The sequence below is a fragment of the Zosterops lateralis genome, assembly GCF_965231275.1.
Source record: "Zosterops lateralis genome assembly, chromosome: 4".
NCBI classification, from domain to species: Eukaryota; Metazoa; Chordata; class Aves; order Passeriformes; family Zosteropidae; genus Zosterops; species Zosterops lateralis.
In genome coordinates this window covers 45674984-45698481 of record NC_139765.1, presented here as the reverse complement: position 1 = coordinate 45698481, position 23498 = coordinate 45674984, and the positions used below count along the sequence as shown (strand labels likewise).

The 23498-nt window shown below is 39.9% G+C and overlaps 1 protein-coding gene across 1 annotated transcript in view; it reads left to right on the top strand.

Annotated features, from left to right (window-relative positions):
- Nucleotides 1-3149, top strand: part of CNTN1 (contactin 1) — a 133469-nt gene extending 130320 nt beyond the window's left edge. Inside the window, exon 23 of the mRNA XM_083859970.1 lies at nt 572-3149. Coding sequence (XP_083716096.1) covers nt 572-651 — 80 coding nt within the window. The 3' untranslated portion in view covers nt 652-3149. The remainder of the gene's footprint in view (nt 1-571) is intronic.
- The last annotated feature ends 20349 nt before the right edge of the window (nt 3150-23498 follow it).

Sequence of the window (23498 nt, the reverse complement as noted above, 5' to 3'; positions counted from 1 at the left end):
TCTTAAAATATTTGTTTAAGAAATAGCCTTGTGGCTTTAACAGACATAAATGCCACACTGCTAGAAGTCAGCCATCTGGACTTTGTAATCTGGCAGGTAAACAAATGGACCAGGCTCTTTGACATCTCTCAGATTATTGCTCTTCATATGAGCATTAACATTTTCAAAGGTGTCTCTTTGCTTTGTCACATTTCAAAGACTCCATTAATTTTGTTTTCACATGCTTAAATATTTATTTTGACCTTTTGCCTCCTGGTATAATAACCTCCTGGTTTGTCAGACTGGCCAAATCAAAATATACTGATGTGTTCTGAATGGCCTTGTTTCTTGTATAAACTTGCTGCATAAACATGCAGCTCTTGCAGAAGAAAAGAGTGAGTCTTCTGCTGTACCGTAGCAAGTCTCTTTGTCCATTTCAGATTGTCCATACAGGTAGGGGCTGTGCTGAGATGTGCCAGCTGGTTTCCAGCCTCCATATTCTGTGGACTTCAGGGTTATTCCCCTGCTGCAAGTAGTGCTGAAGTGGGTTATTGTGTTGACCAAATTGTGTTGTTTTCTGTTTGATGCACAGGTGCCGCTGTTGGAGTACCAACCCTGCTCCTGGTCCTAGTGGTGCCTGCCCTGGGTGTCCTTGCCTGCTCGGGATTCTGAATGTAGCTGGATTCACCTTGTCCTCCACCTAACACAAAGGACTCCCTATGAAGATGAGGACCACGATTCTTTTTGATTCCTGTGGCACCATCCTAAGCCAAATAAATTACACTTTAAAAAGAATTACCCTACCGATTTCCTATGAACTTTAAGAGGACTGAGGCATCCAGGAACTCCTTCATGAAGTAAATCAACTTTTGAACGGCTAAGAAATATTTTTAACTTGTTCCAATATGCCTTATAAAACACTTATGCTGATCTGTGACAGTTGCATGATTCGGTCCAATGGGGCAAGTTACAGTGTTAAAACCCAATAACATAGGCTGTACAGTGAAAGTAAAATCACCATACGTAGGTGCTTTAACTTGAATAACAAATTGTGAAATATAATAGAGATTGAAATGTTGATTGTATGTGATAAATGTAAGAGTACTACGTCTGTCTGTACTATCCTATATGTTTCGTGTACTGCATATTTTTGAATAGCCCCGTCATCATTCATTGAGATTACTGGTTTTTAGAGAGACAGTCAAAGCAAAAACATTTCATTATTTAGAGCTATATTTCTTGAGGTTATTGGATAGAATTTGAAGGAATTGAAATAAAAGTCAGTGATAAGGATTTTTTTTGTTTTAAGTATATTCAGAACACCCAAAAAATGGATAGCATGCTCAGCTTAAAGGAATTTATCTGTGCTTCACTGAACTAAGATTTGTTATATTCTTTTCTCAAAAGAATTCTGTTGAAAAATTCTGTTAAGGTGATTGTTGCTGGTTTTGGGAGTCAAATGTCAGCTTTCAGGGAAGCAGCGTAATGTACTGGTTTTGATTTAGTCTTATTCCTATTGTTATTATTAAGGTAGCAATATAACACTTAGGAGTTTGGAGATGAAGTCCATGCTAAGATCAGCCAAGTGGACCATGAAATGGTAGGAAACGTATGTTATTTTTTAAAGTGAAAAGATTTAAAATATAAAAAAAGAAAAAAAGATATACGATAAATGGCAAAGCAGAGTAGCACAGTAAAAAAAAATTATTATATTTACATTTTTATGCTGCAGACACCAGGTGTTACCTTCCTGTAATGAAGGCATACATTTGGGAGAACTATATGCTTTTTCAAGAACTTGATATTATTCTAATGTTCATAGTGTTGTAAATAAGAGTTTTAAAGTTCTGAGACCATTTCTCTATTGACAGAGTACTGGATGATCCAACTGTGTGTTAGTACGTGAAAGTCAGATCCCAACTGTTAGTCAAAGCTACATGTTTACTACGGCCTTTTCAAAATGGGAACTCTATTAGAGATAGAGAATGTTTTTGTTCTGACTGTGTCTAGAGTGTTTCAGTGCTGGGTTTCTTTGTTGGTTTGTTTGGGGATTTTTAAGTTGTTAAAGAAATGCACATTCCTTTCATTTTCCACGGTGTGCTGGGAATTAGTTTGAGTGTGAATGAGGAAGAAACATGGTGATGTTGAATCAGCTGGCTCAAGTAATAGTGCAATGTCTAATGCTTCAAGAATTATAAGCTTTGAATCATATTTTATTAGCACAACCTTGCTAGCTACTTAGAAATAGACTTTATCTTTTTAGAACTGATACTGTAGAGGTCCGTAATAATATTTACATGAAGCAAGGATAGGTCTATTAATAATTTACACCCCTTTCTTTCATTTGTATAATTTTGTACTATATATTTACATGTAAAAGTGTAGAGTCTTCATTAATAAATATCAATAATATGGTTTTAGTTTAATTTTAACTATTTGTTACAAGATGAAAATTTTTTAAATAGGCAAAAGTGATAACTCCCCATTGAGGAATGTCAAAGTGTCAAACACTACTGAGTTTCATAAACTGTATAATTATTTGAAAGAGAAATGAGCTGTCTTCATACATAAGAAACTTATATGCTATAAGCCTTCTGTACAAAAAAAAAGTGTTTTATTGTGTTTCATTTGGTTTTGTTCTTTTGCAGTATGACTCATTTTTATATAATATACAACCACACGTACATCTTTTGCCAAATGCATGATTACCTTTTACTTTTCTAATACATGGTGTAAAAAGCAAAAACTGTTTCATTTTTGCATGGAAATGACCTGGGAAGGAAAGCCACTTCTCTTTTTTTAAATCAGCAAATGGATGAAGTAGGTGTCACATACTGATCAGATATTTCGAGACTTTTCTGTTTCACGTAATTGTGTAAATTTGACTGGGACCTTCAGCTTCAAATTGTTGAAATTGTCAAGAAAAACTAACTAATGTATCATCTGCTTTAAAATGCAAGGTTCTTAATTAAAGTTTATATAGATAGACATATTTGTTGTTTCTTTATATTTCAGGAAAATTGATATTGCTATTATTTGATACTGATGAATATTGAACTGGTTTTTTAGTTCCTTTTTATCTTTTCTTTTCAAATGAGTAGAACAGGACTGTGCTTTGTCCTTTTTATGAATGAAAAGTAAATGACAATTAAATAAATGTATTAATGTTACTCAAAGTATTATAACTGTCTTTTGAATTGGAGCTTTCTAATTTCATAACAGTGACATGATAATCTGTGACAGTAAAGGTGTGGATAGAATGAAGTCCTGTGTATCCCTGCCCTGCCTTCTTGTGGCTATTGCTGGAGTTAAGGACCTTTTCTGGATGATTTGCTCTGATTTTAGGTGATGCAGATAGAAAGATCGAAAATCAGTAGCAGAGAGCATTTCAGCACTTTTGGAAGCAAGAGATAACTAAGGAGACTATTTTTCAGGCAACATTTTCTGTTCTAGTAGATATATGTTGTGATTTAACCCCAGCCAGCAGTGATTTAAGCCCCACACAGCTGTTCATTCACTGCCTGATCATGAGTGGAGAGAAAATCAGAAGAGTAAAAGTAAGAAAGCTCATGGATTGAGATAAAGACAGTTTAATAGGAAAAGCAAAGGTGGTGCACAGATGCAAAGCAAAACAAAGGATTCACTCACCACTTCCCATGGGCAGGCAGGTGTTCAGCCATCTTTCTGTGACAGAGAAGCAGGGATACATCATGGGTAACGGTGACAGGGGAAGACAAATGCCAGCTCTCCAACTGTTCTCCACTTCCTTCACCTTGCCCCAGCTCTATATGCTGAGGATAGTGTTGTATGGTCTGGGATACCCCTTTGATCAATTTGTGGTCAGCTGTCCCAGCTTTCCCTTCCCACCTCCTTCTGCACCCTTCTCCATTTCTTCCAGAGATGATCTGTCTTTTTAACTTTTCAACTACTGATTCCTTTTGCTTTGCCATTTAAAAATTCTTCTTATTTCTGAAAACAGAAGAAAGGAGAGAATGCACAAAAGTCCTCATGAATGAAAAATAAAAAATTATGTTCACATCTCAAAGAGAAGAAGCACTGTCTTGTCTTTTATTGCCAGGCTAACACATTCGTCTTTTACCTCAATGCAAATCAACCAAGTCTAAAGATCATAACAAGACACATGAAAAGTACCTCCTCCACTTGGTCGTGACTCTGATTTACTCTCTTGATTAATATTAATGATACTGGAAGCTATGCCAAATTTTATTCTACGAAACACTTAAAAAGCTCATGATTTAGGTGGTAACTTCAACAGGCAAGCCACAGTGAGCACTGATGATTGGATTTTTCTGGTCTATTTTTAAAGAACCTAGTTGTGTCTTTAATACCTGATGCCTTTGGTCTTTACTGTGTTGTCACAGCCACCAACTGTCTGCTTCACAAAAAGGTATGACATTATTTCTTTCTCAAAGCAGGCAGCAGACATAACAATATGTAATATGATCTACTGGCAAAAAGGTAAATCCTAACAGAGAATACAAAGATATTGACTAGGCATCAACCCCTTATGGCTGTTATGGTGCAGCTGTTTGCCTATGTCACCTCTGTCCTTCAGTTATTTGATGCCTGCAGAAAGCAGCACATGGAGAAGTGTTTCCATTGCATTGAGATAGGCCAGCTCAGGGAAATTTAGTGGCACACAGCTCCAAGTGGGCACATGCCACAGTGGTGAATGGCACCAGGGGTCATTACCTGACTACAGGCTGGTCTTAAATCCTTTTGGAAATACCTAGAGGATGTGGCCCCAGGGCAGTGGAGAGCTGTTCTCTTCAGAGCAGAAAGCCTCTGGCCAGACATGGAAACAGTGCCCTGGCCTCAGAAACAATACATCCAGCACAAGCCACTGAATTCTCTTCAGCAGGAGAACTATCTTCCTACATAAAGGTCCATATGATGTGAACAGGGAGGATTTCAACATCCAGTGAGCCCTGAAATGAAGAGCCTTTGGAAGTCCACAGCAGCTTGGAACCCACATGCCAATAACTATGATAGCTGCACATTGACATTCATTTCTGATTCTCACAGGGAGTAACACATAAAAAAAATCAAATTTTAGAAGGCACTAAACTCAGGGAATTCATCCCATACAGACAGCTCTTGATGAACAGCTGCCCTGCAGTTGCCTGCAACGTAGTAGTACTCGTGGGACATGGTAGGTGAATTGGACTGGGGGAACCAAATGGTGTTTCCAAGCTGCTCAAATCTTGTACTATCCTCAGCATCCATTAGGCACTGTTCATGGCCAGTGCTTCTCCCAGGACTGGTTTTCAGATGGCACAGACCTGAGCCATGCCAGGGCCTCTGGCAGTGGAGAAGTCTGCATCCCAGGGCTGCAGGTTGGGTTTGTTAGTTTTCAGTTTAAAATCTTCAGGATTACTGTAGGTTCCACAAAATCCCAGTCCTTACTACTAATTTATCTCTATCTGCAATTCAAAAGGGAGTGGAGACATGCATAGGGCTTTAGGGACTCTCTGTGATGAGGCTTTTGCTGACCCATCTTCTGCACCTCAACATTAAACTGCTATTATTTGTCTTGTGAGTCTATGACAAGCCAATAATATTCATGAAGTCATATATTGTTTTCTCTGTCTAGAAGGATTTTAGCTGTAGATACTGAGAAATAAGTGTCTGTCAGATCTCTGTGACAGGACTGAAGCAAGTAATTATGGATCCTTATTTAACTGTACTCTGACAGAAAAAAAATGCATATCAGACTCCCTATGGATCTACCTGCGGCTCAAAGAGCTGCTGAAAATCATCCAGTTCTCCATGATGCTCCTTTGAGCCTGCTCTGACGGAGCACCAAAGTACCTCAGAGCAGGCCTCTGATCTGCGTGCCCAAGCCAAGAGGATGTCTCCTCTGGCATCAAATCGTAAGACCCTTCAGCCAGCTCCAGTACCTGATTTATCCCTAGTAAAGAGCCCATGATGGACTGATACAAAAGGGTCTACAGGGGGTGGGTGTATGTATATGTGAGCCTTGTGCAAGTAGGTTAAAGCATGCAGTGGGATTGTAACATAACCTGACAAAAATTTATATCTCAAGCAGAAAAAAGCCCAAAACAACAGAGAGGACCTCTGCAGTTTTTTTTTGTGGCAGCTTTTATACAGACAGGTTAAACTTTGTGCTCCAAGAGCCAAGAAAGTGTACACAGGATGATTCCACTGGGTTCTGTTCAACAAAGGCTTCTATTATCAGCCTACAGCACTGACTTCTGTGATGCTGCAGAAAGGAATACTTAGCAGTACAGGAGAAGAGGGTAAAACAATTCTATGTAAGTAGGGGAGGAATCAATAATTCAAACACTCAAGACTGAGCCAAACATGCTAATAAAAATGACCTAGAAAATAGCATTAATTTTCACTGTTAGTAACTGTGTGTTGGCATACAAAAATAACCTGCTCGTTTGGGGTTTATTGATTCTGGGACATAGGAAAATGATCTCTTAAATATAGAAACAGCATAATAGTGGTTATGTCTTTTTCTAATCAATACTGAGCAAGCAAGAAGCCTTCAGTCTGTCAGAAACACAGGGAACAGGGGGCATGAATTTAGTTAAAACAGTTTATTTCCCTACTTGGCATCTTTCAGTATGTCCTTGCTGCAATTTGATAACCTGTCGGCTTCTGGCCAGCGCTCTCCCAGCACTCAGCCTTTCAGCAAACATAAACAAAAATAGATATTTCCATGATTGAAATACTTAGTTTCTCTTTCTTGCTTTCTCTTTATTTTTGTTCCGTCTCTCCCCTGTTCCTCGTTTGCCTTCCCCGTTTCCCTTCTTCTCTTCCTTTTCTCATAAGGAAAACTGAATAGGAACTTGAACACTGGTAATAAAAAGCCATCAGTATGGAATATTATTGCTAGTTAAGCTCTGAAACAAGGAAAATCCCCTATTGACTATCCAGGTGTCCAAGAGATTTTGCAAGCACTCAATTTCATGGATAGTTCTGGTACAACAAAGAGGTAGGTAAAAACCAGTATGACTTTTACTCTGTCAAGCCCTGCATAGGCTTCTTCCCAAAACTCTGAATCAGATTGGAGGATCAAGGATATATTCCAGTGATTTAAAAAGATGTGACATCGGTGTCATGGACATCTTAAAGAACTTCAAGCCACGTGATCTGAAAAATAAACAAAAACACGTGTGTTATGCATTACCCAACGACCAACATGCAATTTCTAATCTAGTTTCATAATGAACATGATAGATATTTGGATGCCAGCATTTATTCTAATGTACAGCATAGCAGAATGGGGGAGACTATACCTAAGTTTGGCTTTGTGTTGAATGACAACATGTCTTCATCAATAAAGGATTTACATGCCATGGATTTACAAGCTCAGGTACCTCCATGACCAGCACAATGTCTGGGGAGCCAGGCAGGCAGGCTTCAGTGAGCCATTTAGCCCTTGGACAGGCTGATCACCCTCACCTCTGCTTGCAGCAAGCAAAGCTCACCTCAGCTGTGCTCATTGCTGAAGCTAGGTGGGAACACCCGGGGCTGGCTTCCTCCGAGGGGTATATAGGAAACTGAGGGAGACTCTGTACCCTAGGGAAGGCGACCAACATATGTTTTGGGGTATTTTTGCTTCAAGATCCTGAAATGTTGGAAAACTTAGATTATCAGTGAAATACTTGAACCTTATCATACCAAAAGTAAAATCCTGTGGGATGTCTGCTCAGGAGAAATTGAGTTTGTACAGATGAAACTCAGGAGAACTGAAATGAAGGAGTTACACCACTAGAGAAATAACAAACCAAGAAGTAAAGTGGTTCTTTCTAATGATACCATTAAAAAGGCAAAGTCTTGTTGATAGTATTAGCTTCTCAAAAATTAATGAACTAGAACCTACTGTGAGAATAATTGCATATAAACTATGATAATGCTGATGTTGTCTATTGAGAATTAGTATACAAAATCAAACTCCAGGGAAGTCAACTCCATTTCTCACTTTAAAAATGCACATAAACACAGGATGAAAAAATCTCATAAGAAAGAACATTTGTAAAAATACGATGGGAGATCTCACATCTAGTAGATCCTTTTCTAAAATTACAAATATATGATCATTATTTTAAGCTTTGCCCTTTTCATGTTTATTTGTAGAAAATGGTGGCATCTCTTCTGATTTCCATATTCTTGATTTACTAAATAATAGTTTGTCACTGGCCTAGTGTTCTCTGATGACTTCTTGAGGTAAATATGAAAAAATAAATTTGATCTTGCAGTTCTTCATCCCATGAGTAGATACTGAAAAAACCTGTAAGTTAATTGTGTGTTCAAACCACTGAAAGAACTGTGTAAAGGGATTAAAAAGCAGCTATACCAAATATATAATCACCTTGCGTTTCTCTTGTATAACTGCAAGCAAAATCTAGATAAAGCAAATGTACACTTCATTAAGGACACGTGAAAAAGCATTATGTGGTTTTTTGACAATACCCATTTAAAATATCTTTGATTATTTTTTGCTTCCTTTGGCCCACAACAGGAAGCTTCCATTTTTTTTTTTTTTTCCCCACAAAATGTGTGCTCAACTGACTGGAAGTTAAAGGTAGCTCACTTTTTTTTTTTTAAAAAAAAAGGAAAATAAGGAAAATATTTAGAAAGAAGTTGTTTTAAAAAAATCCTTAAATTAGGGATGCTAATGTTTCTGTCCATTAAGAATCAAAAAGTAATTTTCTGTAATGGATGCATTAAAATTAACTCTCATTACAAGCTGATGACTGCCAGATGTTAATAAACTATTTCTAAATGCTTATCATTAAGTATTATAATGACTAAGCTCACAAAGTGTTTTATGCTTATTAGACTGGAGATAAGCATGGAGAGCAATGGCTATATACTCTTTAAACAATAAGGCATGATCATAGAATCACAGAATGGCTTGGGATGGAAGTGACCTTAAAGATTATCTAGTTGCAACTCCCCTTCATGGGCAGAGACACTTTCCACTAGACCAGGTGGCTCAAAGCCATAAGAAAATGGTTGATTTCTACCAGCCGATAAGAGGAAAAACCTTCACTTTGGCCCAGGGTAGTGTAAGAGCTGTCATGGGAGCTTTTCCACTACATTTTGTGACCAGTGTTCTACCTACAGGTAGATTAATTTCTTGGCTAAGCCTCCATCCACTATTTAGTCAATGCCTGTATGCTGGACCAACTATCCAAAAAGAAAATCAATCTTAATAATGATTGGGCTGAAGGAGAAAATTGTTAACTAGCACATTTTTTTACTCCGTTCGTCACATTATCCATTAAAAAACCTTCCCAGAAGGACAACATCGGACCTGATTCTGCCTGAAGGCATTTGTGGCAGTTGCTGACTGTAATGACAGCAGACTGGGACTGAGCTTGCTTCTTGAAGATGCTTACAGCAGAGGTACAAAAAAATTGCTTTCCTCTCTAAAATATTTATTTTCTAAATGTTATGCTATTTTTACAACTCTCCTGCCTTTTTTTTTGTTTGTTTGTCATTGTAATGCCTCAATCTGTGCACCCCAAGCACTTTATGAGTAACTTTAAAAGTCACAAAGGAGTTCCTAAATTTTCATTTTTTTTTATGCTGCACTCCTTGACATCATGGAGGCACAGGCGAAACCTTGAACCTAACTTCTCTCCTGTGATGTGTATCAGGGGAGTTCATTTGTTAAACCCTGTTCTATTTAACTTGCAATGAACTCAGTAAAGCTGGCTTTCATTCCAGCTTGATTGAATCTACCCAAGAGCCACGGGAGTTGACATCTCACAGAGCCTCACCTGCAAGCCTGGGGAAGCCTTTGCCCTCCTGGCCACAGGTGGGATCTATTGTGTAATTTTTCTGTAACTCCCTGGGTACACTTCTGTAGGAAGGGAGAAGCTACAACTGCACAACAGGGAACAAAACAAGACTGAAGCACCAAGTTGCTATTGTTACTGGCAGAGAATGGGGTTTGGTTGGCATTTGTGCAGGGAATGACAGGCAAAGGGAATTTCCTGGGAAAGGTCTTCATGCCTCATGCTGGGAACTCTTCCTTGTGGACAGCAGCAGCAAGCAGGCTCACTCCATTGGGCTGTGCCATAAAAAAGACAAGAAGAGAGCTCTGTGTTTTCAGAAAAATGGAGAAATAACCACTAGAGCCTGCTTTTTCCTCCACTGAAGCTTCTACCCCCACAACATAGGCGCTAGAGACAGCCCTAAACATCCACAAGTACACTGACCTCAGGGAATAGCTTTCATCAGCTTGAAGTCTCCTTACCTTGGTAGCTCAGTGCCTTTCAGTTGTACTCAGTGATCTTCAATTTTCTCAGGCATGGTCGATGAGGTTTAGCAGCTACACATTCTTATGGAAACCATTAAAGCACATATGAAAAATATAATTTTCTATATAATTTTGATTGGTTTGCAATATCTTAAAAGAGCTAACAGTGAGTTTTTAGCTGAAATAATTTCTTAAACCACTAAATTCATTTCAGTGCTGTGTTTTCTGTTTACTTCTTTCCTCTGTGTAAAATTTCTCTCTTTATTCTTTCTTTGGATCAAGTACAACTGGCTGAGCTTAGAAGGTATGCAAAAGACCTGAACAACATGACTGACTTGTTTAAATCCAGTCCTCAAAGTCTAAAACTCTTGAGTCTAAAAATATCATTCTTCTTCCAAAGGAATATGGAAAAGTACAGCAAAATGTGGAAGTAGTTCCCTGTGGCTGTCCCCTTTGCACAGCACCCTGGGATTTATTTGGGGCTGCTCAGGTTTCCAGGTCCTTCTAGCAAGGTGGGCAGGGGCCTCTGAGCAACAGTTCTGGCCAGTGAATGCCAAAGATGCCTCATGCAACACCCTCAGACAATAGCTGGAAATAGGAGGAAGGCATGATTTTTCATGTCACTGAGTTGGTCATGCCCCTCCAGTCTGTCACAAGGGCAAATATGTTTGGTGGATCCTTTTCTTTTAATTGGTCTGAGTTTCAGATCACAACTCCAGCTCTGTCACCCTAAATTTTCTTGCTTTCGAGTGCTTGAATCTGTGGAGATTCTCGCACAGCTTGATGTAAACTATGTGTATATTTGGAACTTATCTATTTTTGTTTTGTTATTTATGTTTGTGGGAGGAGAAATATGATTGATGGTGATGTTTACCAACGAGGTCAAAGAGGTGGCAACCTGTGTAGCCAATCTTTTGCCTTCTGATCAAACTGTATAATAAGATGGAGTCAGAAAATTAAAGTAGAGCTTTCCTGCCTGACTTTCTGCTGCCTGCCTCGTCCTTTGTGTGTCCGAAATAGCGACACAGCTCCTCTGGGGACTCAGCAGGGCACTGACCATTGCTGTTGTTGTGAGGACTTGCAGTAGTGATGAGCATCAACTTTTGCCCTTGGAAAGTCAGGAGCACTAGGAGAAAGGGAAAGGGAGGGAAAGAGATGCTCACAGCAAAGAGGAGACAGAGAGTCAAGAGACTGCCCAGATATGGCTGCTTCCCTTCTGTGAGGCACAGAGAGTGCATTGCCCTGGCCCAGACTAAGGCCTCTGTCCTTCTCTGTCCTTCCTATAACATCCCCTATACTGAGATTGCCTGCTACCTAACTGAATGTGCAGGGGTCCAGATATGGGATAGATGGGAAAAAGCCTTCCCAGCTGGGAAAGGACTTCTAGCAGCCAAAGTCTTTGCAAAAAAACAGTCTTTCCCCAGCCAAAATTGCTTGCTTCTCTCCAGCTAGGCAGGCACATCCTCTGCACCTCCATATGGGTTCGCGTGAGCTGAAAGGCAGCTTTTCCAGCTGTGACACAGTGGGGACCCAGGAGTTTCAAATTGAATAAGGCCTCGAAGTGGCTCATTAACTTGTAGGATGATGTCAGCAAAGCCTGTTTATGCCTACTGAGAGAAATCAGACACCTACCAACTAAAGGAACAGCTAAGCAATGCTTTTTTGAAGATAGCAGTGGCGCCTAACTGGTGGGATCAGGCACCTACATACCTTTGAGGTACTTGGCTAAGGAGATTAAGTGACTTGCCCACGGTCACACAGGAAATCTATGGCAGAGCCAAGAACTGATCCAACTTTCAAATTACTTAACCACAAGATTATCATTCTTCCACGTATAAAATTATTAATTCTGATGCTTGTCAGGGAGCCTGAGGCATAGGACGGGTGCTTATTAATTGGAGCCAGACACATAAACATGCACATTGATTTATGTATTCATATATTTAAAACTGGATGAAAGAACTATCTGGTATCTCATTTTGGATCTTTCTTTAGTCGCTCACCTCCTGGTTTACATAGAGTTGAGGATGCACTGGAAAACAACCAGTTTCCTCCCATATAGGGAGCATTTGGTTATGAGCCTATACATGCCATAGGATTCATTAGAAGTCGGGAAGTTTGGCTTTACTGTGTATCATCCCAGTCCTTCTTTCAGATTTAGACATTGCTGTCACACATTCCTGGCCAGGGCTTGTTTATCCATTAAGCCAATGTGAGTCTAATAAGAGTCTATTTTCTCTAGTCTAGGTTTAGTTCAAATGCTGGTAATACCTGAAGTTCTTTCACTATTTTTTATTCCCTTAAGAAACTAAAATAGAAAATATCCAAGGAAGATGGAGAACAGTAAATCTGACAAGGCTTATGCACTGAACTGGGATGCCTACATAGAGAAATGCCTCCCTCTCCTCCTTCAGAGTCAGAGGATGAGGGTGACTCAGAGAGGAGCCTTAGATATAGGCTCTGACTTGCCCGGTGGGGAAGACGCTCTGTCTGCACTGACTATCAAGGGAGGCCAGGGAGGCAAGGCTGGCAAATGCAGGCATTTAGGCATTCAAATATATATGCTTTTAATACATTCCTCACACCCTGAACACCTCCTACTTATGCCTGTGGTACAGTGCTGAGGACTGTGGAAATACTGGATTTCCATTAGATGCTGTACTCTGAGCTGATATGCAGATAGAGGGGGATAAGCCAGCAAGATTAAACTTACCTGTAATTATGTTCATTTGAACAGCAAGAGGTACGTTCCAGTTCTGGTCTCAAGAAAAAGAGGACAGTCAAGGCTTTTGTAGCATTTAACCAGAGCCTCCCTCATTGACCCTCAAGCAAGAGAACAGAACACCAGCCACACATTGGGCAAGGAAGGTTGGTGGCAGTGGGAGCATTCCTGAGGCTGAAGGTTTTAAGAAAAGCAAAGCTCAGGAGTGTGAGACCAGAGCTCAACTTACAGCTTAGACTACAGGGACTGTAAACCTCTGCCAGCAGCAGTTCACTGTGTCAGAGTCCACTCCACAGCACATCCTAACAAGCAACCAGGATTTGTATGTAGTCCTTAGGTAACATCAGTCACTGATCTTAAAATATCCAGAGGCAACATATTTTGGGGTTAAGTTTTATTTTCATCAGGTTGTAGTAATCAGATAAGTAGGTTTGGTAAACCAGGTTGGTGACTTTTAACTTATGTAACTTGGTAACAAGCTACATATCTGGGTATTTGTCATTAGTGTTTTACAATGGTGTGGGAGCATTCACCATGTGTAATGGATTTCAACCTGCAACAGTTCAGTAATGCAAGGAATTAGAATTATTATTCCTCATAGATAAGGGCCTGAAAGACTTAATAAAAGCATGGAAATTATCTCTAAAAGGTGGAGATTGTACATTGTTTTCCCTTTCACAGAAGGATAAGAAAAAGTACCTTTTATATACATATAGCATAGAATATCTCTTCCTCGTGCAGCTGGCCAACAAAGTCCAACAGGCTCGTGCTTCAGCATCTGGGCTATTTGAATAACACTGCATGCTTTAGCATGGCAAACACAAACATGATATGCAGAAGGAATGAGTAATCAGTAGATACAGGGACAAGTGGCATCAAATAGTGACTAAGAAAAATACATTTAATCAGCTTTTGCATTCAAAGCCAGTGTAATCTTGCCTTTTTTTGTGTCTGTTTCTCTTACTGGAATTTGGAATTTACTGGGTGCTTGGTACATCTGAAATTTAAGCTACTTATACATCATCCTAACTTTTGGTTTCTCTTCTAGACATATCTTCACCTGGCTGTTCTGTGATACTGGTGGGTATTTTCAGATATCAGGTCTGCATATACATACCAAATCTGTTCAGACACTTTCGGGTGCTAACTACTCTATAACCATCACTTTTGCAGAAGTTTTTAAGGGAGATCTTTGGAAAAGTGAGAAGGGAAATGGCTTGGATTGGGAACTTTTTGAAAGAGGAACAGCACAGCTGTCAGAAAAAAACCTGGAGATTAGTTTTGGGAACAAAATGTTCATAAGAGCCAGGATGGAGAGAAGTACTAGGTTGTGGTGCTGGTCTAGGATTTAGCAGTAAAACTGAGACAGGAGGAGTTTAAGTAGTGGAAAAGCTGAAAATAGCTGTCAGAAAAGGGCATGGTCCAAGCTTTCCTTTTTGGAGAAATTTTAACATTTTTTCATAACCTTGAAAGTCCAAATACAGCTTCCCTCTAATTGATAATGAAATAATTGTATTCTGGGAATCCTAGTCTTTAACCAATTCATCCAATTCAGCAACCAGTATGTCCCATAAGGAGTCTGTGGCTCAGCCAAGCTATTTTACCCAGGCCCATACACACTGATGCAGGCAGACCCAGAATTTCCACTAACCTCAGGCTGGTCAGACGTAAGCCAGGTTTGGGCTGAGAGCTCTCCTCACAGCTGCATCTAAGTATGAGCACAGTGCCCATGCTAACACAGCCCTGTAGCACTCGCCTGTGCTTTTGTGTCAGGTCAATGTGGACAGCAGAGGTCACGCTTGCCTGCCCCACTGCTTGGCTATACCTTTCATGTACTGCTGCTGTGATGGCTCCTCTCAGAAAAGTAATTCCCAATGCTCAATGACTACAGACTTGTTTCTAAATACTCTTCCCATTTCCTGATCTACTTGTAAAGTCCTTTGGATTTTCTATGTGTATGTGTGCTTTTTTCTTTCCTTCCTCTATTTCTTGTGCTTTCCCTGGAAGCAACAGCTCTCTGTGTTTATCCTTACTTGGCTGCTGCCCAAAATGCTGCCATCAAAACACATCTGTAGAGTAAGTGGTGAGTTTTTTAAGGAATGTAAACAGCCAATAAATTGTTATGGGTTTTGCCCACAGAATCCATGCCTCTTTGATTGTTGGTACTTGTTTTATTTTATTTAATTTATTGTTGGAAATGTTTTGGGTTAGTTTTTGCCAGATAACTGCTGTGAGCCCCACAGAACAAGTTGGACAATGTAAGAGGCAGTTTTGGGTTACTTCAGGCAAAACTTCAGGGCTGCTGAGAAAGTCCTAAAGGCAGCAAACAGGTCAAGGCAAGTTGATCTCTACTTTTGGCTTCATTTTATGTACCTACAAAAGTGTCACAGCAGATTCAGGCATGTGGATCAACTAAGAAATGTTGTGGTTTCTTCCACATAGATTTCAGTAAACTTGGGGCAATCCACTCTTGTTGGTACATTAATATTACTGACAGAGAGAATAGGTTTCCTACCCAAAGGGTGACAGAGAAAGGAAAGAAATGCTTAACCCCTGCCAGTGGTTGCTACTACAAAAGGATGATGGCAGAAGGCAGGGAGGGAAGTAAAGGATTCTGCAGGGACTTTGGCCACAGTCTTCTCCATAATGCAGACAAGTCATTTGTTCAGCTGAGCTGTCACAGGTTCATTCAGATTCCAGAAATACATGAAAACATGTATAATCTCCTTCTGTGATCATTCAGCTGTACAAGATGCTGTAAAGGCTGTACACCATGGCACAATAGCAGGACTAAACCTTTGCAATGGACCTGTGCCACAGGCTATCCACACTCAATCATATATATGATCATTGGATTTACAGCTGTAAATGTTGTGGCCACTGAGGCTAGAGAGTCAAAGAAAAGTGGCTAAAGGCCATTCACAGTGTGCCACTGGTTTCAAAAAATGATTCATTAATCACAGTGGTGTGAAGCCCAGGCTGGACTTTGATGCCATGACAGCCCCGTACCAGGCCCATGGTGAGTCCCCTCCACACATGCAGAGTTAACCACCCACCAGCTGTGGCCAGCAGCCTTCATGTGCTCCCTGCAGCATATATTTGCTTGGCTAATTGAGAATTATTTTTACATGAGAATCAAATGAGAAACATATCTGTGGGAAACTGCTCTCTTCTGTCTTAATAATGCTGCTGGTAGTGCTCAGGTAATTGATGACTATGGAGTGTGGGACAGCATGTGTCTTGTTTCCTCAGAGACACTTAAGATGGGACAGGGAATATTTGCCCACAGAGAAGACTTGATTAGAAAACTATGGTAAGAATCTTGCTCTCCTTTAGCTGCAGCCATACCCTTCTAGGAAAAGAGCCAAATTCTTAAATTTCTGTTGACAAGCTGAGGAAATTCAGATGTGTAATTGAGTACTTTGGGTAATATACTGAAATACAAGAGAAGTAGGGAAAAGACCACTTCAGAACATGCATGAAGGTCAAATTTTTGCCACCCTTTACTCTGTTATGTGTTTCCTGTTTCTAACTGGATGCATACCTATGGAACATGAAAAAAAGCAGAGGCATTTATGAGGCTTGCTCTCACTGCTGTGCTATAGATCTTTCTTCCCCACCTGACAAGAAATAATGGTGTGTTAGAAATATGTTTGTTTCCAACCAGTTGTTGACATAAAACTTGATTATTATTTTTCTTCTGCTGGTGCCTAAGGGCAAGACAGAGATTGCAACACATGAAGCAGACAGCTACAACAGGCAGAAAGAGGTATCTGGCAGGAAAATCTAGACCACCTAAGTAAGACACTTAGATTTTCTACTCAAGGAAAATTTTCTGCCTTTATACCTTGATCCAGAAAGCTTTACATGTCAAGCAGGGATCAAAACAGAGCAACCATCAGGACATGGTAGACAAAGACACCTGGATTTCTGCCACCATTTGGCCCTGAAGCACCTACTTCAGGGCTGTGTTGTGTTCCTCTGTCCATGGAATGTGGAGACCTTCAAGTTCATGGCAGGGTTAATGGTCTCCTATGGGAGCAGAGTGCTGAGGTTGCTTGTGGTATCAGCTCAAATAGGATCTGATATGCAGCGTCTCTTATAAAGAGTATCTAGAGAATCTCTGTCTCCTAAGGGATTATATTGCCTTTTTTTTAACCACTAATCACTCAAGAGGAGGCACTGGGAAGTGGCCATATCCCATGCTCCTGTCAGACCCCAGCCCCTGTTGACAGGACCATAAAACTCATGGAGCAGGAAAATAGCAAGTGATAAGGAGTATGAACCCATATGGAGGGTCCCAGGGTGGGATGGGGTGGGGTGCTGTCCCTTAGTCACCCCCCAGGAAAGGGGCAGGTAGTGGAACTCCTCTCGGAGGAATCTCCTGTCACCAGGGAGCAGGCAGGCACCCTCTCTGCAGGAGCTGCACTCAAAGGAATTGGCAGCAAGAGCTCACTTCTCCTGGCGCACAGCTCAAAATGGTAATTAGAGGAAAGAGCCACTCTGTATATGGCCAGTGCCAAGCCTATGTCCTACTAGAACAAGGTGCTCCCAAAGAGAGACCTGGTGCTCTCCTCACCCAGCCAAACACAGATTATTGAGAATTTTTCCATATAGCTAGAGAGAACCTGCAGAGCTGCACAGCTGCACTATCCCTCCTGAGACACAGATTCACCCAGATTGGGTCCAATCAACAGGCCAGAACAGGACAGAGGTGAGTCTGATAAAAAGGAGAGGTCGTAAGGTTTGTTTGTCTCTCAGGAAAGCCAAAGCTATTCTGAGATGACCTCTGAAACGTTTCTAGTCTCTGCTTGCAGATGGGGTAGCAAAAATCTTTTTGGGAAGGGTGATGCAGCTTATGTAGAATATGTGGGGTTGTGCACCATCCCTGTGGCAGAAGGGAGAAGCAAGTGCACAGTGATGCACCTGGGTAGAGGAGGAGACATTTTTCAGAATATCATCTGCTGCAGGGCCATCATGGGGGCTTTGGGATGTGGCCGAGCAGGTGGAGGCTGCAGGTCGGTGGTGCTTCCTGAGTCTCCTTGGTCTGCTTGAGCAGAGTTCTGGCCATCAGGGTGCCCTATGCATCCCCAGTACTGTCACAGGCACCACTACAGTGATGCTGCTATCTGAAAATGTGTCAGTATTTGGGCTACAAAATTTTTCTGAACTACACTTTCCCTTTCCAGGACTTTTCTGTCTTAATTCAGAGCTCTCTCTCAGCTGGTTGGTGTGGGCACCTAATGCCCTAAACAGGAAGGGAGACTAATTAAGTGACAATCTGCACAGGAAGACGTCAAACAGGGACCAGGACTTGCAAAGAGGTGTGCCTCTCCTGCATTGCATCAAGTAGTTAAAACAAAAAATTGGATGCAGTGCATTTGATGATGAGTTTAAACAGTAAAGACAATCTAACAACTCCCCTTCCTGGGGTCCAACACCTCTAAATAAAAATACTCAGAAATAATCACTAGTTTAAATAGTGTCACGTTACCTATATTACCTGTGTGTCACATTCAGGTTTAGATTTGGCTCTTGAACTTAAGGATCACTAATTTTGCCTTTTAAAAATTCAGTAAGACTTCTACCAAAAATTATATCAAGTTCCATGCAGACTAAAGAACATAAGCTCATATATTCACTTCAGGAGTACCACTGCCTTACTCTTGCTTACTTGCCTTGGTAGGGTTGGACCTACAGGCATTACAGCAATGCAGTTTATTCAGGTAAATGGAAACCTTCAGACATATTTATGAGGACTATCCATCTTACAAGGCTTTAAAGTATTTTCAGCACTAGGTTTAGTTTCCAATTGGTCATATGAAAAAATGTGGTATTCCCTAGTTTTTCTAAGCCATTTCTCATTTTCTTTATTGTGGTTTCAGGATTTGTGTATAATATGACACTTTTTACTGTGATTTATGGCTTTAGGTGAACAATATGCTGTATGTGGTGTTAATTGCAGTGGATGGAATCCAGAGGCATTAAAATGCTTGTCTTCCCTCTGTGCTAATGAGCTTTGATTTCTAACCTGTCAGCAGGGATTACGTATTAGAGCATCATGTTTATGATTCTCCACAGCAGCTCAAATGTCAACACTGTCATGCAAACACCTTCCATTCCCTCCTCCCCAGACTAGTTTTGACAAAAGGGAAAAATTGATTTGTTCTGAGACTTGGCTTAGGCAGTGTCTAAATACAGTACGAGTATAATGGAAATAAATACGGCAGCTCAGGAAAGGGTTCCAAAACAGGAACTGGCCAGTTTGGGGGAAAATACACTTTTTAATGATACTGCATTCCAGAGAATAGGATATTAATTATCTTCTTTGAAGTGGATGGCATCATTCTGTCTATAGGTTTGAGCAGGTGGTGAGAAATACAGAGTTCCTGACAGCTAATAATAGTACTGAAGGAGTTTCCTTCTTTGGCTTTATGGTAGTCAAACAATCTCCCTACATAGGTTTCCCATTTCTCAAACAGGGCTAAATGCTTCCTACTTCTCTCAGGTAAGAATAAGTTAATTTGTTAATATCCATGGAAAAGACATACTAGATAAAGCTATGTAGTGTCTTCCAGACGAAGCCTGGATTTACTTCTCAGTTAGTTGAAAAAAATTGGCTTTGACTTTTTTTGATCAATTTGGGCATTATCTCACACAAGTCTGTCTGATATTTGACAGTATGTCTATCAAACATTTCTATCAAACTTGAAAACAAGTCCATATATTATCTGAAAAGAAACTAAAAACCTAAATTAGTATGTCAATGTGCTAAGACTTCAAAAATTAAATGGTAAGACAGGACATGTAGGAAAGAAAATGTAAGAAATGTAAATTCATCTGTCAAGTGTTTCTTATGACATGCACTTGATATCATCAGATGCAATATATTCTGCTGCACATTTAACTGGAAAAACAGGAATAAAAAAAATATTAATGATCAAGGCAGCTGCATCAGTGTTTCATCTGGTTCTTTATAGAGTAGCTGATATAAAACCTTAGGACTGTTTGTTTTTAATTATCTCGTTAATCCAGTAATCGTTCCAATTTTTTAAAAGTCTGAATATTTGTGTTTCTTACACTTTCATTTTTTTAATTCTGTAGCTTCAATGTTGTACTGACATAGGGTTTTTTATTTAATTGCCATGTTTGTTTTGAATTAAAACCAACCTGTCTGCACTTAATAATGCAAACAATTAAATATTCTCAGCAAGATTCTCACTGTGCCAGCTGAGCATCCTCAGAAGATTTTTTTAAACTGCTTTATATGTTGCTTTTAATTACATTCCTTTCCCAAGCGATTATATCCTCATATAAGCCCCATTCCTGCAAGCTATCCTGGCACAGAAACAGAGAGTTTAAGGCAGAAGACTACTGGTAAGGACTGCTGGGGAAAAAAAGCCTTTTGGTCAAAGCTGAGGGATGCCAGGAACACTGTAAGCCTTGCAAATGTTTCTCTCTGATAAAAAAGCCAAAGGAAAAGTCAAGCAGTTTTGGAGGCACAAGGAACCAGCAGGCTCTAGTTACCCACCTAGACAACCTCTAGGAGGATCAGAGGGAGATATGAAGTACAGGAAGAATCTTCCTTTTGGGAAAGAGTGTGCCCGATGCTGGGCCCCCTGAATTTCTTTTTTTTTGAATCACAGTTATTGTTCAACTGTTTCTTGAGGAGAGAGGTGAGAAAGTGGCATGGTAACCCCAGTGGAGACTTTGCAGAGAGGAGCTGTGATATCCAGGAAGAGCCAACACACATCACTGACTGCAAGGCTATGACTTGGAAAGAAAGCAAGGCTGGCAGGGAAAAGTCCACGCTGGTCACCCAGATTTTTCCTTAGAGGGGATAAAACTGCTGTAACCAGGTCCCATTCCATGCCAGGACTAAGCATTGTGGGTATTCGAGGACTTGGTTCAGCACAAAGGAATAGCTCAGGAGTTTTGGCCCCAATTGTGTCTATTTTTAATGGCCCCCCAATGCAGGCCTTGATCCTTGTTTTTTAGAAACACCAGCTGGCTCTAATGTTTTGATGCACAAAAAACCTTCCAGGTTACAAGATTCAGGAGACACAGCTACAGCTGACAGCTGGCAAAACTATTTACCAGCTAACACAGATGATGAACTTCTGTTATCCTACTGGCTGGAGCCAAGACACCGAAGATGGACAGCTCCAAAACTTTACAGTTAGGTGGGACTACCCCAATTTACTCACCATCTACAGACATATATAAGCAAAATCAATTCAGCCTGTTTGCTGCACTAGTCTTCATTTCTCAAGCACAGACTGAAGATTGAAACTCTCGTTGTATGTTCGTATTAGAAACTGTCTTAATTTTAGCTACTCCTTCTTGTTATATTTTCTAAAATGATTTTTTTAAAAAAATCTCTATTTGGTGTACAGGAAGCATGGCAGGTCCAAGCATGGTAAGATTTAATTAAATAAAAACAAGGTTTATGTTTTCAGATTTTTTTCTCTAGCAATCAGAACTAGGCAGCAATATGTGGTAGAGAGTTACTTACCTTTTAATGCAAGTTGCAATTCTGACATAACTGCATGATTCTGGGAGGCCAGGCAACTCAAATAGTTGACTATTGAGTTATTATTTTTTTAACACAATATACTATTTAAATATGTTCTTATTCATTCCTGCCTTCCAGTTGGAGTTTCTATTTTTTCAGCTAGACTTTAGTAACTGAAAGAGTTAATTTCACATTCTGCACAAATGCATGATGAAATCAGGATCAGCCTTGCATTAGGAAAGCATGATTAGCTCCCTGGTACTGATGACCTTTAAGTCCTTAACGTAGTTATTGATTTCCAAAATACAATCACCCTTCTGTAACAGTAACCTACATTCTTATGTCAAGGTTAATGACATTATGTAAACCGTATTCAAGTGTGTATGGTACAGATGAACACAGCTTATCAAGCAATCCAGATTGCTCCCAAGTGTCGCCTCTTTATTTAAAGCTAGCAGTCAACATTGATTTTTTATAATATTTAAAAAAAAAGCTTCCTCATAAGCACTAATGATCTTGTCTGGAAGTGGATATGAGAGAACATAAGGAAGCAAATTATGCAAATTTTAATTCTGTCTTTGCTCCTTTGACTTTTAACAGATGAAAAACAGTTTTTACCAGGTGAGATGGTCTTGCCTTTATGGAAATAATTCTTGGAGGATCTCCTTGGCATAATTTGTCCACCTCTTAATCAAGTTTTTCAATGAGTACAGCCAGTGTTGTGATATCTGTCTCAGGTTTAGTGTCTAGAAGGTAAAAAAAGAAACAAAAATGAGCTGTGTTTTCTCATTCTGCAGTGGTTTTCTCCCTACTCAGTGGTTCATTGAAGAGACAGATGCTTTTGATTTATTCAAGGACTCAGTTCTTTTGCTAGAGGAAAGATTAGCAAAATTAAGTGCAGAGCTGCTGTACAGTATTAGAAATGGGGAAACAAATTTCTTTTCTGGTAGTTGCTTAGAATGGGAAAGAAGAGCTGCAGCACATGAATCTAAATGTGGGTCCTCTGTGCAACCCAGCTCTGAAAGCTGAGGCAACTGCACCTCTTTCTTTATCCAAAGGTCTCCAATGTACCTACAAAAAAGCATGTTTTCTATCTGGCTTCCACATTCCTTTTACCTTTCTGCATTGCTGTTAGTTGTATGCGCTGTATGCAGCAATAAGAGGAGAAAAACAGCTGAGTTGTTGCACCCAGAAGGTTTGTGATGCCGTCAACTCAAAAATTAAGATAACAGAATTGTAGTAATATTGCACAGAAGAAGCAGAAAATATAAGGCCATGACAAACAATTCAAAGGCTATGTCTAGTTTCTGTGTTGAATCATGTATTTACCACATATTAATGTGTAAAGAGTCAAAACAGGGAAAAGCAGGTCCTCCTGCATCCACTTGTATATGAATTATTTTTTGTGTTGAATACAGATGTCTTTTAGCCACATAAAAAATGAGATGGAGCTTATGTTTACAGCCTTTGGACTGTGCAGTAGTAAAGATTTTTAATTTTCTTCATTTGATTATGATTCCCAGACTGAAAATTTTTCCCCTTGTAAATAATTCAGCTTCTCTTCCTGTGACTGCAAGAGAAGTCTGCTTTTATACCTGCCAACATTTATGTGTACAGCACAGTATGCAAAAGAGTGCCCAAATTAAAAGATATATTAATTTTTTTCTACTATGTGAAACTTAAAATGCTGAGAGCACATTTTCCTTGTTGCAAATGTCCTTCCACAACTTCATTTTGATGACACTTTTTGTCCAGCACTGTAATGGTGTATAATTTTGTGTTTTAATACCCTATGGTTTGTTCCCTTTCCCCCCAATGGGGTAGTGGTATAGCCTGGGTTGTGTCCATCCATTGGGTTGTCAGTCTTCCCTGATACATACTCCTTGTTCCCAAATGTTCTCTGTCAATTCTCCTGGTACCAGCCCCTGCCCAGACTACCCCTTGGGCAATCCCCTATTATTCGAAGCTCCATTAGTCTGTTTATATAAATCTCCTCACATTATCCTCTCCATTTGTTT